This window comes from Mastomys coucha, chromosome X (assembly GCF_008632895.1).
Source record: "Mastomys coucha isolate ucsf_1 chromosome X, UCSF_Mcou_1, whole genome shotgun sequence".
Lineage (NCBI taxonomy): Eukaryota > Metazoa > Chordata > Mammalia > Rodentia > Muridae > Mastomys > Mastomys coucha.
Window position 1 is genome coordinate 137,352,040 of NC_045030.1, and position 20,196 is coordinate 137,372,235.

Consider the following 20,196-nt stretch of genomic DNA (forward strand, 5'->3'; position numbering starts at 1 on the left):
GCACTGACTGCTCTTCCAAAGGTCCTGAGTTCAAATCTCAGCAACCACATGGTGGCTCACAACCATTCGTAATAAGATCTGATGCCCTCTTCTGGAGTGTCAAGACTGCTACAGTGTACTCACATGAAATAAATAAGTATTTAAAAAAAAAACACTATGGGCCAGGCATAGTGTGCACACCTTTATTTCCAGCAGTGCTTTATTTCCACAGGCAGGTGGATCTCTTGAGTTCAAGGCCAGCTTAGCCTACATAGAGTTCCAGACAGCCAGAGCTACACCAAGGAACTCTGTCTCAAAAAACAAAACAAAACAAAAATGTTCCCAAACAACAACAACAAAAAAGACATTGATGGCGTCACACATTTAGCAGCAGCACTGGGCAGTGGGTAGATGGATCTCTTGAGTTCAAGGTCAACCTAGTTGGTATACAGGTCAGCCAGGGCTAAGTAGACAAACCCTGTCTGGAAAAAACGACTTCCCCTTTTCCCTCCACAATAAAGAATTTACTCAGAAGGTAGAATGGTCAATTTGAAATCATGGGAAAAGGTTTGATCTCTTACTAAGTGGAATTCATGTGGCATTTGGTAGAAAGAATTAGAACAGTTTAGATTCTAAGAACCCACAGAATGGACCCTGTAGAGTTTTCTTTCAGGATAGTATTTCTCAGTAAAGTGAATGGCTGGGAGTACAGGGATAAAATTGATCAAGATGGGGAAAAGATGGAGTTCAGAAAGAAGGAGCTGAGAATAGAAACAGTGAATTCTATAAAAATCACATTTTTGAATCCTGTACAAAAACAATGAGAAGGAAACTATAGAGAAATGTGAAAGCCACCTCATGCCTTACCTCATTGTCTCTTTATGAAGAGAAAGTTCACATAAATGTAAACATAAGTAAAACATTGAGGTTGCATATTCTATACTGATATCTCAAAGAAAATGTCAGACTACCTCTCCTGATAGTAAATGCATGTCAAAAATGTACCTACTAAATAAAACAAATGTAAAAAATGTACCAAACAATTTCAAAATGAGGCATAGACATTAAAAAAGTACCACAAGATTTTAATGGCAAGGTAGAATCAGAAAGTCATGTGAAATGAGAGTGCAGAGAACTAGAAGATCATTTCAATAATGAAAAGTGTAAAGTATCTAGATAGATATATACAGTACACAAATGCCTCAAGACAAATGAGGGTACAAAAAGGAATCTACTTACAAAGAGAATGATTGAAAAGTGGCAGGGTCTAGACAGGTAAGAGAGATCAAATCTTGATACAAATCCCTGAAGGAGAATACTGAGGGGAAAGAAGCAAATACTAAATGTATAATTTAGAAAACTTTACTGAAACTAAAAAACATGAGAACTTTGAGACATGCGTAATAGCACCCTGCAGAGATGAGAATATCAACCCAGAATATCCAACATTCAGATATTCTGGATTTCATAGAAAAAATAATTTCTTTTGAGAATTTATACGAAATATAAAGGTATATTATCAAACTGATAACTTTGACAGCAATACTTTAGGAAGAATATGAAATGAAACTTACAATATACAAACAAAGCTGGCACGATGGTTCAGCTCTTAAAACACTTCTTTCTAAGGCTGATGACCTGAGTTCAAGCTCAGGAAAGCACACGGTGGAAGAGAATCATGAAAATTGTTTCCTGATCTCAACACATGCTATGGCATGCTACCCTACTCTCCCTACAAAGCAAGTAAATGTCAAAAAATACTCAAAGAACCTATGAGCCAAATTTTCTAATCTGTTAGAGAGATTTTCAAACATAATGGATAGCATGTTAGCCTCAATATTTTTCTTATGAACCTTTCTTGAAGAATTATCTAGAAGTATATAGGGAAACATGTAATGATAATCTCCATGTGACAGTTACATAAACTGTTCTTCAGTCAGTAGCAGCATGCCAGGTGTTCAAAAAGCCATGTGTGATTAGTAGCTACTGAACTCAACAGCATAGAGAATATTTGTACCATCAAAGTTTTTTTAATAGGCAACTAGAGAGGTGGTGCAATGGTTAAGGGCACCCAACTGCTCTTCCAGAGGACCTGGGTTTGATTCCCAGCACTCACATGATGGCTCACAACCATCTGTAACTACAAGGAGATCTGGTGCTTTTCTGGCCTTTTAGGGCACTAGGTATGCATGTGGTGCACAGATACACATGTAGGCAAAGATTTCTGGTTTTGGGCAATTGATCTTATTTCATTTTCTTTTTTTAAAAAGATTTATTTATTATTATAAATGAGTACACAGAAGAGGGTATCAGATTTCATTATGGGTGGGTGTGAGCCACCATGTGGTTGCTGGGATTTGAACTCACAACCTTTGGAAGAGTAGTCAGTGCTCTTACCTGCTGAGCCATTTCACCAGCCCCCTTACTTCATTTTCTTGGTACTGTCCATTAAACCTAGTTAGTCGAGCACTTAGTACTTAGTACTAAACCATCCCTAGCTGTCCTTTTCACATTTAATGCTTCAGTGGAGTCTCACTATATTGCCTAGGCTGGCCCTGAGCTTACTCTGTAGCCCAGGTAGGACTTGAATTTGAGATCCTTGTGCCATGCCTTTTTAGGTAGCTGATATTACAATCGTGTTCTGCTCGATCCAAAAACCTAGTATGATTTGTTTTGAGTATTAGCTTAAAAGAGATAAGGAAAATAACTTTGTTGGAGAAGCCATGTTTACAGAAACATCCAAGCATTAGTAGATACACTGATAATCAAAATATTTTCCTAAAACTATAAAAGTAAACATTTCTAAATATATAGCACAACTCCAAAGGAGTTATATTAGTTTTTAAGATTTGCTATGTAGTTTAGCTTTAATAAGTTTCAGTCTCTGTCCAGTTCTGTGAAGTTTTTGCAAGTGCACTGTTATGTAAGCAACGCTACAATCAAAACAGGATTGTTTCTTTATCCCTCTCATCCCCCCAAAAGAAAACCTGTTTATGAATTTGTTTTTCCTTTGGTGTAATCTGTAAATATATCTCCTATTATAATTAGCATGTAATTGTACATAAGGTATATATGAATGTGTTATTAGCATTGCCAGTGAATGAAGGCAAAACACATTCATTCTTGCTAAATTTCCAGAGCAACAAACTCAGCTTGTGGTTTGTTTTTAAGCTCATCTCCATGTGTTAGGGTTCTGAATTTAATGCCTATTGAATGATGAGATGAAACCATTTGTGCCTTTTAGTGTTAAAGATCATGTAGATAGCACAATTTTAAAGTTTCGTACTTCCATTTTGTAAATTGACTAAAATTATCTAGTTTAATTTCAAGGGTTGTGTCATTTAACATTTGTCTAAATATCACAGTTTAAGTAGTATATTATATGAATATAGCTATTTTTACAAGGTTGGAAATACTTTATTATAGGGGTTTAATATGCAAACAAATACATTTTAATTTTATATTAAAAGTGAACCTCTTAGGTGAATAATTTTAAGGTATAGTAGTGAATATAGACATTACAGGACTAAAATATTGTATTTAGCCCATTTTTTAGATTCTGTGTCTCCTTAGATCTGGAATTTCATGATTTAAAGTTCCTTACATTCTTCCAAGGCTGCCAGGAGAATGTGTAAGGTTGCTAAAATTTCTACTGTGTTCAATTTTGCTTCTTGACTTCTGTGTCTTATGTTTTGACCAAGAATAATAAGTTGCTGGAAACATCTTTAAATTGCATTGGGTAGGGCTGGAGAGATAGATGGCTCAGTGGTTGAGAGCACTGACTGGTCTTCCAGAGGTCCTGAGTTCAATTCCCAGCAACTACATGGTGGCTCACAACCATCTGTAATGGGGTCTGATGCGCTCTTCTGATGTGTCTGAAGAAAGCAAAAGTGAATACATAAATAAATAAGTCCTTTTTAAAAAAATTGCATATGGTAACCTCCAAGTGTTTTCTTTTTTATTTTTATTTTATTTTATTTTATTTTATTTGGGTTTTCGAGACAGGGTTTCTCTGTGTAGCACTGGCTGTCCTGGAACTCACTCTGTAGACCAGGCTGGCCTCGAACTCAGAGATCCGCCTGCTTCTGCCTCCCAAGTGCCAAGTGTTTGTTTTTAAGTCAACCCATGAGAATTCAATGTTCTGTGATTATACTGGGGGTAACAAAAGGACAACAGCTATGCACTGCTATTTCATGTTTCATTTCTTTGTTAATTATTGCCATCCTATCTCTAATAAATAATTCTCCTATTTCTACTGCTGCAGCCTATGTTCAGCCTTCAGCCTCAGCAGCAGCAGGAGCAACAGCAGCACCAGTAGCAACCCCAGTGACAGCACTAGTACCACTTGCTGCTCCTACTGCCACTCCCCTTGAAGCAGGAGATGCTTCGGGGTTTCCTCTTCCACCACCACCACCATCTTATTCCTATGATCCGAATGGAAGTGATCTTCCCCAAGGTAGTGTATTTTGAGATTTGGTCCAGGTTATTTAGGTTTGAGATGGCTTCTGAGTGTAGAACATTTTTTTGCAGATGGTTGATGGGTACAGAACCAAATGAGTGATTTGAGAATATAATTTGAGGTGATTAACAAAAGGAGCAACTGCAAGTATCTTCTCCATAGATGACTAGAAGATAGGTGGACTGAATCATGACTCTTTCTCTGCTCCTCTTTTGTAGCTACATGTCTTTCTTGAAAGGAATTTACAAATAAGTAGCTTTGGTTTTTTCTCAAGTATTTTATTTTAAATCGGGAGTTAATATTAAATGTTTTCATTAATATTAAAGTTTTCTACTGTGTCTTAAATTCTTTCCTGAAGTATATGAAGTTGTTAACCTGTTTGGTACTCGGTATACCTACTGAATTTTGGTGATATGGAGAAAGCTTCTATTCATCTAATCTGCTTTGGTTATCAGCCTTATATTCTTGCTTTCTTAACCAGTCAGCAGTGATTTTTTTCCATTGGAAGTTCTTTGTTGCCCCCGAGTTTGGCTGTATTATTCAAAGAGAATTGTGATTGTAAGTCATTAGCACCTTGCTTATACTTTCTTGCTTCCCAATTTTTTTTTCGAGCTGTTGCCTTTTTCCCGAGTTCTTTCCAGCTCCTGAACTAGTCACCTAGATTTTCTCCAAGTCTGTTTTAATCTTTTTCCATGTAGTATGTCTTTATAGTCTATTCTAAATCTCCTTAGAATTGCTTGGGAATTTTGGTGACTTACTAGACATTTCACTTAGCGTTTTAACTTTCAAACTTAAAGGTCTCTAATGAAATTCCTCATCTTTTCCCTCTTGTCTTTCACCAGTCAACACAAACATTTATTCCTCTTCTTGGTTTCATATTTTGTAAGTATTATTGTTGTTTCTATCTAATTTAACCTAATATCTAAATCCTGATTCCTTTATTCTGTCAACCTTTTATGCCTGAGTAGTGTTCATCCATCAAATAATGCAGATTTTCTATTTTTCTATATTTATTGTGAAGATACTCAGATAAACATTGTTTATTTTTAAAAAATTGATAGTTGCCAGGAAGATTATATTGTTCAATATTCAACTGTGTTTTATCACATATTTGCTCATTGTTTCTTTTGTTCTTCTGATTAGAAACTAACCCACCTTGTTTTTGATGGCTTTAAAGTAAATTGTATATATTAGTACACCTCCTCAACCATAATGGATAATAAATGAGTATATATACACAGTGGAATACTATTCACCTCCGTAAAAAACAAACTCCTGTCCTTTGTGTATGAATCTAGAGGACATATATAATATTTGGTAAAATAATCCAGGCTCAGAAAGACATATACTCCATGTTTCAACTTACTTGTGACGTGTGAAAACATGCTTCTTATCTCATAGAAATACAGAATAGGATTGTAATTCCTAGCGGTTGAGAAGAGTATAGAAGGGTGAGGGAAGATTGGTCATTAGGTACAGAATTATATATTATTATTATATATGAGGACTATGTTTTCTCTTTTTTTCTTTTTTCTTTTTCTTTTTGCCTGCTCTGCTCGCTCCAGCCCCGTTCTCTCCAGCATAATTCACTGTAGCGGTCTTCAGACACACCAGAAGAGGGCGTCAGATCTCATTACCGGTGGTTGTGAGCCACCATATGGTTGCTGGGATCTGAACTCAGGACCTTCGGAAGAGCAGTCAGTGCTCTTACCCGCTAAGCAATCTCGCCAGCCCGAGGACTATGTTTTGATGTTATACTTGTACAGTAGAATTTATATGTTATATATTTCAAAATAACTAAGAAAAGATTTTAAATGTTCTCACCAAATGGAAATGATGAATGGTGAATATGTTTTAAACATTTCATTACTGTACAGTGATTTATTGTACAATGTACTCATGCATTGAAAGATTACATAATTCGTTAATATCATCACATAAAATTAAATGTTACCCTTTACCAATTAAGTTATAAAATAGTATCATTGCTTTACAGTTGTTTTAAAAAAATTTTTTTCTGCACATGCATATTTGTATTTGTGCTGGCCAGAGAACAACCTCAATGGGGTTCCTCAGACACTTTTTTTTTCTTAAGATAGGATCTAATTGCCCAAGAACTTAACAAGTAGGCTGTCTGGGTAGCTAACCCAATTCCTACCCAGCTTTCCTAGTACTAAGGTGAGAAGTGTGCACTGCTATGCCCATTACTTTTTGCATGAGTTCTGGGGCTTGGCCTTATTTCTTCACACCTGCATGACAGATATTTTAGTTTGTGTTACTTCCTTGTCTTCCCCTTTGCCCATCCATATTTCCCCTAGATATCATCATTGGTCTGCTCTTTTGTTTTCTACCATGCATTTGTTTTACCTTCTTCAGACTTTTTTTCTTTTTTTTTAAGATTTATTTATTTTATGTGTGAGTACAGTGTATCTGTACAGATGGCTGTGAGCCATCTTGTGGCTGCTGGGAATTGAGCTCCGGCCCCGCTCACTCCGGCGTAATACACTGTAGCTGTCTTCAGATGCACCAGAAGAGGGTGTCCAATCTCATTACAGGTGGTTGTGAGCCCCCATGTGGTTGCTGGGATCCAAACTCAGGACCTTCGAAAGAGCAGTCAGTGCTCTTACCCGCTGAGCCATGTCTCCAGCCCTTTTTCTTTTTTCTTTTTTCTTTTTTTTTTTTTTTGGTTATTTCGAGACTGGGTTTCTCTGTAAAGCCCTGGCTGTCCTACAACTCACTCTGTAGACCTGGCTGGCCTCGAACTCAGAAATCTGCCTGCCTCTGCCTCCCAAGCCCTGGGATTAAAGGTGTGCGCCACCACTGCCTGGCGAATTTTTGTATAAATGTCAATACAGTGTATAACTTGTAGAATGCTTCTTAAACTGGGCATAAGTGTTCATCAATGTTCTTTATAGTGTTGCTTGGGTTTTTTTTTAATATTACTACTTAGTTGAATATTCCCGTTCTTTTTTTAAAAAAAGAATGTCTTATAAGTTATTTGAGAATTTCATAAGATGTTTTTGAACATATTCACCCTCAAGTTCTTTCCATCCTTTTCTACACCATTGAGGCTTTTTTCCTTTTCCCATAGAATCCAGTTTGTGTTACTCAGCTAGCTATTCTTGAGATTGGAGTCTGTTCTGGTGTGTGTTCAGCCCACCAGAGGTCACACCATTAAAGACAACTGCCCCACTTGTAGAAGTTCTCAGTGCTAATAGCGCCTAAGCTAGTGATGGGCTTACCTTTTGTCTCTATGTTGGCATCTCGTCGGGCTAGAGTTCCAGCTGCTTTAACACCACACCATGTAATAGAATGGACTTCATTATGACATTTTGTACTGTGAATCATTGTATATTCCCATTAGCATTCCTCATACTCGATGGCCCTATTGGTTCCTTTTTTCTAGACAGTTCCCTTCAGCTTTTATGTGTTTTATATATATTTACATGTAGTTATGTAGTTAGATCTAGATTCACTCGAGACAAAATATGTTAATTTGTCATTCCAAACCCCATTGATGTTTCATTTTCCAGTTTTGTCCTTTTAGTACATCAAATACAGTTGCCATTAGGGTGTTAACCCTAGCATGAATGAATGACTGACAATAACCCTTTAAAGAGTTCCAAGCCAGACATAATGATGCATGCCTTTAATCCCAGCACTCAGGAGGCAAAGGCAGATGGATCTCTGAGTTGAGTGAGGCCGGCCTGGTCTACATGAGAGAGTTCTAGGAAATCCAGGACTACATAGAGAAACCCTGTCTTGAAAAACCAAAAACAACAACAACAAAAAACTTCTGAAAAATACCTTTAAAAGTAGATTCTCCATATGAAAGGAAATATTTTTCTGAGTCTGGTTTATTTCACATATGATCTGTAGTGCCGTCTATTTTCCAATAGATGTCATGATTTTATTTTTTATGGCTGAATAAAACTATTGTGTATATATGGGACTTTTTCTTTATCTATTCATCTATCAATAGGTATTAGGCTGGGTCTAGATCTTGGCCTTTGTGAGTAATAGCATGTCTTTAAGGTTCATCCTTCTTGTAATAGGTACCAATATTTAACTCTGTTTACAGGTGAATAATTATTGCATGTTAATGCCACATTTATTATCTATCAATTGATGGAGATTTTGATTGTTTCTACCTTTTGACTGTCAATTATACTGTCATAAACATTGGTATGAAGGTTTTTGTGTTGATGTTTGTGTGTACCAAAAATTTTATTTCCTGCTTTTCTCATATTCTTTAGCTTGCTTATCTGGCTTTAATATCTCTATATATGAAATACAAAATGATTCTTACAAAATGGCAAAAAATGTATTTCCATAGGGAGGCTGTGACTTAAAAGAGACCTTTTCCAGAAATTCATCTGTTAGTTGTACTTGGGATATAGTAATAATAAAAATGTGCATGGACCCAGGTCAGTCACAGTCAGTTAAATACACTTAGGGCTGGGATTAAGATACTGAGAACAGGGCTGAGGGGCTTGTTCCGTGGTAAAGTTCTCAGTTAGGGTTTAAGGCCATGGGATTCATTCCAAATGATTAAATTCATTAAATAATACAACCAAAACAAAAATGCTGAGAACAGTTCCTCTTCTGTACATAGAGCTTTGGTTAATTTGAGTTGAGTTCTATACTTGGAGAAGTTTTATCGTCTTAGGCTTTAACTCATTTTCACCTGCCTTGCTTGCTATCCCCCTCTTTCAAGTTCTGGTGGGAGTGTGTTAAGATAAATCACAACAAGCTGAGTTGATATATGTTATGCCTGCTTTCTCAGTGGGCAGCCTTTCCTCAGCATTAGTAAAGCAGCACTTTGTACTGTGGAATAGTGCTAGTAACTGAGGTATGGTTGTAGTGAAATTTCCATGCTGAAATAAGCAAGAAAATGTCTTTTTATCTTAGTAGTAACAAAATGGCATTCTAGTAACATCTGTCTAATGTTACAAAATGAAATTTGTACTGAATGATTAAACCTTGTGTCTCAAAATAATCATAGCTATGCCAAGTAAAAATAGGCCTTTAAAACACTTGAGTAGTGTGTGAAATGGCTATATAGCTTTTAAGTGATAATTCAGATTGCTTATGTCAATCTCATAAAATGTATTTGTTTTGTTTTAGATACAAAAGTTTTGCAGTACTATTTCAATCTGGGATTGCAGGTAGGGATAATAATAAAATTATTTTTATAAATCCTATTCAAATGATAATGTGTTTTGAGAAATCAAGTCTCCTGAACTTTAAAAGCCAAGAATACTATGAATGACTAAAAGGTCTTGTTACACTCGAGACCTCTGAAGATTATGTTGGCCAGTTTTCTACGTTAGCATGATTCACTGTGTTACTATAAAATAGTGTTAGAGAGAATGGGGGTTGGGTTCAAAACAGCACAACTTCATATATATTAGGTTAGGCTTCATACTTAACATTATATACCAGCCCTTTTACTGTTACTTACTCAGAATGAATAGATTTATGTTTACTTAGTAATTTATAGAAATTTCTGTATTTTATATGAAATTAAACAGACTTAGTTGAAAGATACTTAACTTTTTAAAGCATCAGCTTTGGATTCTTGCCAAATTTTTCCCTGAGTTTGAGAGATGTAGTTACTAGCATACATCTTGATACCATTGATAGGTGTTTTGCTTTGTGGACCTAGGATCATTTTCCTTCTTAAATATGCTCTACTTGTAACTAATATAACCTATAACCAGATAGCATATTTCCTCACAAAGAATGATGCAGGTGAATATTTAGCAAATGATATTAAACTATTGGTCGCTTGGAAATGGTTTACATAGTTGGTAGTAACTTGCAATAATTTACCTGAACCTTAGACATGAGCAGAAAACGTCCTTCTCCATATGAGACACATTTCAATTAAGAATAGTAAGGTAGATATTTATTCTTTGATATTTTTTTAAATGTGTTCTAAGAGTTTTTGACTTGTCCCTTCAGATATTACTTTCATTTTGGAAACTTTGATATATAATCCACAAGACTATAAAATCCACAAGAACACTAACACTTTATGTCACAGGAATACTAGGAGATAAATAATACATGGTTTAATCTTTTTTTACTTTGTTATATAAAAACTAATAGTGTTCATTACACTATACTTATATAGTATAAAATATGTATCATATTATGAAATTTATAACCATTTAACTCAACATGGGTCGTTTTTCTGTCTTTATTTTTTAAAGATTTATTTATTTATTTATTTATTTATTTATTTATTTATTTATTTTATGTATATGAGTGCTCTGTCTGCATGTACATCTGCATGCCAGTAAAGGACATTGGATACTGTTATAGAGGTTGTGACTTTAAATATTTGATGAAAAGCATGGTATTTTTGCTTGTGTAGTATTCTGCCGTGGATACATAACAATGTTCACAGCTTTAACACATAAGTTTTTAGTAGTTTTTACTTTAAAAATAATGCTACTAGTGACGTGTTAGTAAAAATTAATGCTACACTTGACATGTTTGAACACAAGTCTTTTTATGTGTTTGATTTCCTTAATATTATTTTCTAAATGCATCCCTAGATATAAACATGAACTATAAGTGGTGCAAGAGATCTTAAAGTTCTAGTTATAAACAACTTTCTACATATCAGATGTTACAACACCGAGAATTGACTTGTGATTTCTTTAAGCTAGGAATTTCCCTACTTTAAGAATAGATAACAATAAGGTTTTGCAAGTTTTTACTTGTTACTTTTTCTTGCTCCAGTGCTATCATCACTACTACTGGCATTCCATGGTCTATATGCCACATGTGCAGCAGCAGCCACAGCCGCAGCAACAGCAGCAGCCGCAGCAACAGCAGCAGCCACAGCCGCAGCCACAGCAGCAGCCGCAGCAGCAACAGCAGCAGCCTCAGCAGCAACAGCAGCAGCCGCAGCAGCCGCAGCAGCAAGAGCAGCCGCTGCAGCAGCAACAAGAGCAGCCTCAGCAGCAGCAACAAGAGCAGCCGCAGCAGCAACAAGAGCAGCCGCAGCAGCAACAAGAGCAGCAGCAGCAGCAGCAGCAGCAGCAACAACAACAGCTTCATGAAGAGAGTTATCCAGATTGTACTGAGCAATCCCTCATAGACCAAAGTGTTCCGCATGTGTACAGTGATGTGGCGAGAGGGGATGGCACACAGGCAGATGTATCAACAAATGGTGAGTATGTACAGAGATTGCCAGCAAAAATGTCCCCTGGATTTTTTGTGTGTCATATAATTATAGTCTTCAGATACTTTATTAAGTTCAAATGCATTTAGACTATCAGTTCTGAAAATGTAATATGTAGATATTTGGTGATCCTTGAGGCTCTTTAAAAAGAGCCTTGCTGGAGGCCAGTAGTATTACAAACACTACAAAGATTTTATTTGCTCTTTGTCTTTGCACTACTGGGAATTGAAAACAGGGCCTCATACATTCTAGGCAAGTGTTCTATCACAAAGATACAGCTCCATCTCATTCTAGGGCTTTCTTAGTCACTTTCCTATTGCTGTGAAGAGACACCACGACCAAGGCAAGTTAGAGAAGAGTTGGGAGCTTGCTCACAGTTCCAGAGCATTAGTCCTTGAACATCATGGTAGTAGGGAGCATGGCAGCAGGCAGGCTTGCATGACACTAGAGCAGTAGCTAAGAGCTTACATCTACATCTGCTACAGAAGCACGAGGTGGGCTGAGTGTGCTTGAGGGAAGGAGGAGGGAGGGACTGAGGGAAAGGACTAGCACTAGGGAACTCTGACTGGAAATGGCCTGGCCTTTAGAGAGGGTAGGGAGCATGAACAAGCTCTAACTGGAAATGGCCTGGGTTTTGGAAATCTAAAACCCACCCTACCCCATCCCACCCCACTGACATCCCTCCTCCAACTAGGTTGCACCTCCTAATCCTTCCTGAATAGTTCTACCAACGGTGAACCAACTATTCAAATTTATAACCCCATGGAGGCCATTCTTATTCAGACTACCACACTGACCTTTTGGCATTTGCATTCAAGGTACTGCTGGTACCCATATCTTGGCACTGGCCCTAGTCTGTGCTAATACACCAGTATGCTTTTTAGTGCCACACTCTGTACAGGATTGTGAATTTTTTTGTTTTTCTTCAAAGAGGTTCCTTAAAACAAAGAAAGACCTAACTTGGACCACATAGTGGTAGTTGTATATCCTAGTAATCCCAGTACTTGGAAGGCAGAAGCAATCTGATGTCTTGAGATTGAGGTCAGACTGGTCCACATAATAAGTTCTAGGACAGACAAGGGCACACAGAGAAACCCTGTATCAAAAAGCAGCAAAACAAAAAACCCCAAAACAAACTCAAGTCTTTATTCTTGTAATTTTATTTAGTTTTTGTCATGATAAATACAGGAGCTAGTCATAAAATACTTTTATAAATAAAGTTTTTTAAGGGTTTATTTGTTTATGTATTTATGTATATTAATGTCTGCATATATGCCTGCACACCAGAAGATGACATTAGATTCCATTATAGAACGTTGTAAGCCAACATGTGGTTGCTGGGAATAGAATTCATGCTCCCTGGAAGCACAGAGCAGCTAATGCTGTTAACCGCTGAGCCTTCTCTTTAGTCTCTTTTACATGTGAAGCCCAGGATATATTTTTTTTGAGACAGTGCTTCACTGTATAATAATCCTAGCTGTCCTGGAAGTAACTTTGTAGACCAGGCTGGCTTTGAACTCACAGAGATCTCTCTGCCTTGAGTGCTGGGATTAAGGGTATGCGCCACCTTTAAAATGTGGCCTCAAACTCAAGATCCTCCTGTTTACTTCTTTGGAAAACCCTGCTGTGTATGTCACCACAATAAATAGGTAAATTTGATTATTCACTTAAGGAAATATACTTGTTATTAGTAAATAGCTAACAACATTTTTTTTTACCTTGAAAGAATGATAGACAAATACTGTTGGCCTGACCAACATTTTTTCACATGAGAAAGTGGGCCTGAAATGTCAGAGAAAAAAGCAAGTTTTTTTTTTTTATTTACAGTGAAAATTCTAGATTTGAAATAAAAATTAGAGTTTTTACAAATTTGAGCTTGGAATCATGAGCTTAACAGCTTCCCAGTCATTTCAAACTCTTTCAATGATCTAAAGAAATACGGGGGTTTGTATGATATTTTAACTCAATGAAAGTACTGGATTTCCAGTTACCAGTAGATGTTAACCCATGCCTGATTTATTTGTATGTATAAACACATGCTTTAAAATTTTTTTAATTTGGAAATTAGACCCTCTTTTGCTATCCTTGTAGATACAATTATTTACTTATATCTAAAATGTTCATGCTAGGTGTGATGGCATACTTCTTTAATCCCAGAACTCAGGAGACAGAGACAGGCAGATTCCTGAGTTCGAGACTAGCCTGGTCTCTAGAGCTAGTTTCAGGATCACCAGGGCTATGCAGAGAGACTTTGAATCAAAACAACAAAGACAAAAACCCAGAATTAAAATGTTCCCACTTGCAGTTACTTAGATTTTTTTTTAAATTTATTTTTATGTGAATGGGCATTTTGCTTGAGGGGTTGAGAAAGGAGTTACAAATGCAGTTACAAATAGTTATGAGCTATCATGTAGGTGTTGGGCAATGAACCCAGGTCCTCTGGAAAAGTAGTAAGAGCACTTAAATGTCAATGTGAACTTTAAAAAATGTTTTAATTACTGTGTGTGTGTGTGTGTGTGTGTGTGTGTGTGTGTGTGTGTGTGTGTTAGTGTTTGATTCTGCATATGTACACCTTGGTTCACATGTAGCACTCAAAGGACAACCCAAGGAAGAGTCAGTAGTCAGTTTTCTCCTTCCATTCCATGGGTTACTGGAATGTCCATGGGTTACTGGAATGTCCATGGGTTACTTGGCAGCAAGCCTCCTTAACCATTGAGAAGCCTTGCTGGCATGCCCTGATGTTTTTTTTATTTTATTTGTTTGTTTGTTTGTTTGTTTGTTTGTTTTTCGAGACAGGGTTTCTCAGTGTAGTGTAGTTCCTACAGAGTGGAACTCACTCTGTAGACCAGGTTGGGCCTTGAACTGAGAAATCCGCCTGCCTCTGCCTCTGCCTCTGCCTCTGCCTCTCAAGTGCTGGATTAACTGATGTCTTTTTTATAATCAATGATACATTTACTTTTTCTTGTAAGAATATTCATTCACATTTAGTGCAATTTTATAATAGCGTTTATATACTATATCTCTTCTTCATTTCAGGTACTTTTCCCATTGCTGGTGCTGTACCTATCCCTCATGGAGCAGTCTACTATCCAGTAATGACAGATCCCTATGGATCTCCTCTGTCGGGTTTTCAGTCCTATGTTCCTGTTGCATCAGATTATTCCAGTATTGCCATGTGGCATCCAGTTGGTGCAGCATATGGTGCTTCTGCACAGTTCCATGGTGCTATAAATCCTGGGCCAACCGGCTATGTGCTTCTACCTAACCCACCTCATTATACACCTCAGAATTAAGATTTGTCAACATGAAATACTTTTTTTTTTTGCTGCCATCTTTACTGTTAATGGTTCCTAAATGTTTTACATTAGTTATTACGTGGTTTAGTTGGGAAGAATGTTTACTATGCCTTTAAAATTATTTTACTTTTGAAGTAAAATATTTCTTTAAAACAAAGACATATTTTTCTTATGAATAAGAAAATTGAAATGAATGTACAACTAGTCCCTATAATGTGCAAGTTCATTGGAGGAGCTTCCTGTTATCCAGATTGTTAAAACTGTATTAACTGATGGTGCCAACTGATAAAGGAAAACATACAAGCTATTTTCTTATATGATACATCTTAATTATTTAAAGTTAGTATGATTTCCATTTTTCAAGAAATTTAAAGAGATAAAAAAAATCCAACCAAACAAGAGCCTATGCTCCTGGATATTTGTTTCTATTGCATGAGAATTCTTCAGGTTTCTTTGAGTTGGCAGACCTGAATTGTAGCCTGATATTAACCAGTTTTCAAGGCACATGGTGTTCTGCTTTACATTTGCCGCCATATGGTATTGTTTAATACTGGATTTACATAACTGTCCTACTGCACAGTATTATAGTATCCTTTGCACAATTTGCAGTAAATAAAAACTAGCATTTAAAATTGCCAAAATGAGTGGAGTTTTCTTTTTGCAATAAAGCGAGTACCAGATGTTTGATTGTTTCAACATGTTTCCCCTGATAGTGTGCTTATGAAGAAGAATTTATACCTTGAATTGGTGATGAGTAGTTGTAAGGCCATTTGATATGCTATTTGACTTTACACCCATAGCAGTTCGTACCTAGGCTTGTTCTATTTTCTTAATATGATACGTCTTCATTATTTAAAGTTAGTATGATTTCCATTTTTCAAGAAATTTAAAGAGACAAAAAAATCCAACCAAACAAGAGCCTATGCTCCTGGATATTTGTTTCTAGTACATGAGAGTTCTTCAGGTTCCTATTCAGCATCCAACAAAAAACCTATGCCAGAAGTGTGCATCTCAAAAACAATTAAATCCCAGACCCATGTTGTCAAACAAAATGCATCAATAAATTCTAAAACAATCTTTATGGATTCCTAGGTGAAACAATGGCAGACGAGTCCACTTGCTGTGAGTCACGGAGTTTAGAAATATTTAGGACATTCAAAAATGTCAGAGAATGGTTACTTTTATGTAGCACAAAGTAACCATTCTGACATTTTAAATGGTATTTATAAACACGTTTTGTTGTAACCCTGTGTGTGATGAACAAAGTATTTGGAACAAATTAAGCCCCAAAGGACTGGTCAATAGGAAACTGAGAAGATTCCTATTCAGGTTGTATTTTAGTGTTTTTTATTTTTTTAAATTAAAGTTATTTCAGTTAGCCTGATTAAGTTTTGACTTTCTTTCTTTCTTTCTTTCTTTTTTTTTTTTTTTTTTTTTTTTTTTTTTTTTTAGTTTTTCGAGACAGGGTTTCTCTGTGTAGCCTTGGCTGTCCTGGAACTCACTCTGAAGTTTTGACTTTCTTTATGGCATTTTCAAACACAATTTGTTTTTGTTGGTCCTTGTAATTTGCTTCTTGTCTTCTGTCCTCTCCTGTCTCTGGTCCCGTGTACACTCCCACCTCAGTAGTGTGCCTTCTCTCAAGGGCACATACATTCTTTCGTCTTTCTTCCCTTCCTGACACTGCTGCTATTTTTAAAGCACAGTGAAGGTTTATTGAAGGTATTTAAAAACACATTTTAAACATATGGGCTAAGGGAACAATAGACACACTTAGGAGCATGACTTTTTTTTTTCCTGTTATTTCTCTTAACTTCCTCATGAAAACTTAAGCTACTTACTGTAGTTTTTATAAGTCACCATTTGTCATGTCTTAGCACTTTGTTTTTGGACTTGTACTGTCTCCTAAAGCATGCTTGCCTCTGACTTTCTGTGAGGCATAATTCATCATCTCTTTCACCCTTCTGCCTTTTGGGTATCCAAACAAGTTTCCTGTTGACCAGTGCTTTGGGGCTTAATTTAATTGTTTTTGAGATGCATACTTCTGGCATAGGTTTTTTGTTGGATGCTTTTATTACTTCAAACTTTTAAGTCGTTGCTTTGCCTTACATTCCATTTCCAGTTTATGCAGCATAATTTGATATAATTATCCTTAAATGTTTAAACCATTGTGTAATGAGTTTGTCTTGTTATTAAATTAAGTTTACAGTATTTGTTAACTTTAAACCACATATTGCTTTTGTGTTCCGGTCAGTTTTTTCTTCTTGTTGCGGGTGGAGCAGGTTAGGGTAACCTGAATTGCTGCAAAAGTCTAGAGTACTTATTGAAGATAGCTACCATAACGCAAGCCAAGGAACTTGATAAATCAACTCAAAAGGCAAAGAAAGAAGCCCAGGCAGGCTACATATTTAGGGGGTTATGGGTGTTTCTATCCATATGTGTATGCATGTGGAAACTTGAGTACAAAATCTAATAATTAGTCCTCAGCTGCCATTACCTTATTTTCTTTTGAGACAGTCTCTGGAACCTGGGATTCAAAAGTTAGACTAGGCTGGCTGGCCAGTAAGCCCTAAGGAGCCATCTGTTTCTGTCTTCCCAGGACTGGAAATAGAAATAAACACAACCATGTCTGGCTTTTCACATGGGTGCTTGACAAAGTCAGGTCCTCAAGGTCCTATGGCAAGCACTTTGCTGACTGAGCTTTCAAGCCAAACATTTTTGCTTATTATCTCTTTAGTTGTCATTTAACACTGCAAAAACCTAATCCTGTCTTTTCTGTATTGTTAACCAAATAGCACCTTCAAATTATTTCGAAGGGATATAAAGGTTTTTGGATGGTTTGGGACTCCTTTCCTGATAAAATCTGGTCAGACTGAAGGTAGAAATCTAAGTAATTTCCATGGCAAGAAAAATAATGCCTTTTAGGCTGTGTATATTTATTCTCAAAACTAATTGTGGCTCTCTGCCTTGATTAAGAGCAGATGAAAATATTGAATCTCTTTTCCTGTTGAAATTCAAGACTTGTGAATTTAAAACATCTTTCATTTCCTTTGAGTCTATAATCAAGGCATAACCATTTAATTATCTTTGGAAAGGAAATAAACAAACAAATTATATTTTAACGTGAATACCAGACTTTGAAAACCTAATTCAGATGTAAATTTACATGAATAACAAAATGGCCCACTGGGGAGGGTGGTAGAGCTTGAACTGAACCTAGGCTTTTCCAATGTGGGACAGATTAAGTCCATTTTACATGACATATTTTTGAAGCATTTTATAATTCTAAGCATTCTCTTACAATAAAAGTCTAAGAATGTAAAAGAACCAATGTGTAGTAAAAGACTATCTAGTTCCTACCCACTCCCCATTTATATAGAATATTGAATTTCAGTAGAAGCAACTTGATTTAGAATACATACATGTCTTTTAGCTGAACTATCAAAGACAGTTTTCCTTATAAGACTTACCAGGACCGAGTAGAAAATGTACTTTCATGAGTTTAGGTAACTAATGAGTTTTTAAACCATTTTGGAGTGATTAATCCTTAAAACTTGGGTCCACTAATATCATTACCTACTTTTGCCTTGTGCTAGAAAATTTTTTTCTATGAATGCCATGGTAATTGACCATATGGTGTTTGCTTCTGAAGTTAGGAAGAGTGCAGGGATTTTAATGTTTTTATTTTTGTTGTCTTTTGTTTCTTTGGCTTAAAGACAGAAAGAGCATAAAGTTGATAGGTAAGGTTCAGGGATGTATCTGAGTGCAGTTGGGTGAGGGGGCAACATCAAAATATATAGTATGAATTTTTTTCATTTAAAAAAGTCTTAAATATTGAAAATTTATAAGGTTTTAGAGTGGTTGTCATAAGGTTCATATAGATCTTGCTAAGACATCTAGGAGATTGAGGAAAACGATTGGATAGTTAATTGAGTTCTTAAAGTTTTATACTTCTCAAGTATATTCACAGCTCTGGGTAAAGCTACTTTTTTGAAGTACATAGTCCAAGCTTGTAGTTGAAATTGATTTGAGGTGAGTGAACCATTAGCTTTTACTATTTCAGCACTTACTATTAAAAACTTTTTACATGGGAACTATAGAAATTGAGATAATGTTGCTTCTCAGTCAGACTTTTCAGAATATTTTGAATGATGGTAGTCTTCTGTTAGTCTTTTTGCAGGTTAAATTATCGTTTGAAACCCAGTGCTGTTCATCAACATTTATTGATAGGTATAAATGGTTACATTGGAAAAGGAGGAACACACACCTTATTTCTAAAGAGCCATACATTTTATGGGAGGGGAAGTAAATGCTGCTTCTTCATACTAAAGCTAAAAACACACAAAATTGTTATACAAGATTGTTTTTCACACATTTCAGGTTGACACTAACCACACTTCTTACAGAAAATATTTAGAGAAAAGTTGTTACTCAGGTTTTTAGCTTTTAAAATAATCCATAGAGCCAAAATGTCATTTACACAAACACTGACATATCTTTCCATTTTCATAAATTGAACTCAGGAGATACAATTTTAGCCTTGATTTAGACGATCATTCTCTGTGTGTTGATGTAAGGGACTATGCTGAGAAAATTTGATAAGCATAGCATCTGTTTTCTAGGTTTTCTCTCCTATCAACTGTTAGGCTGTAGCTCCAAATTGCAATCACTGACTAGAAAGAAACTTCTTATACCCCCTTTGTAAAATCTTGAAGAAATAGACTCTGTAAGCAGTTAGAATATTTTTCTCTCCTTGAATATTATCCTTAGTGTGCACATGAAATAATAAAAACATATCCATGTATTTTCTCTGGGGAAAGTTGTGTTTAGTCTTATCTGAATTGAAATGATCTCGGACAAGGTCTGTTATGGTTGTACCACTGAAATAAGAGAGCATAGCCATATTGTGTTTAAAGGGTGAATTCAAATAGTTAAATTTGAAATTAGTACTTTATGAAATTATTTTCTTCAACATTAAGTAAACTAATGCGGTCGACGGCCTGGATTTAGAACTCTCCTGGCGAACCTACACTGACTCAGATTTTAGTGCCATTGGTTCTAGAGGTCATAAAAAACCACTTTAAATTCTGACTGCTTCTCCTTCCCAAGTATGTGAGATCTAGTTGTCACTCCTATTGAATACAGGAAACTGCCTTCATTGTTTAAGGACAGTGCTATGATGAAACTGTATTGTAAATAAAATGGTTAAATCTTCTAAAGAAACACTACTTTGAACACCTACTTTTGGATGACTTGGAGAATTCAGC

At 36.1% G+C, this 20,196-nt stretch overlaps 1 protein-coding gene across 1 annotated transcript in view; it reads left to right on the plus strand.

Moving 5' to 3' along the window:
- The window catches only part of Alg13 (ALG13 UDP-N-acetylglucosaminyltransferase subunit), a 56,656-nt gene extending 41,083 nt beyond the window's left edge, over positions 1 to 15,573 (plus strand). The window contains 5 exon segments of the mRNA XM_031368943.1: positions 4,244 to 4,435; positions 9,566 to 9,606; positions 11,192 to 11,358; positions 11,479 to 11,624; positions 14,673 to 15,573. Of these exon segments, the coding sequence (XP_031224803.1) occupies positions 4,244 to 4,435; positions 9,566 to 9,606; positions 11,192 to 11,358; positions 11,479 to 11,624; positions 14,673 to 14,929 (803 nt within the window). The 3' untranslated portion in view covers positions 14,930 to 15,573.
- The last annotated feature ends 4,623 nt before the right edge of the window (positions 15,574 to 20,196 follow it).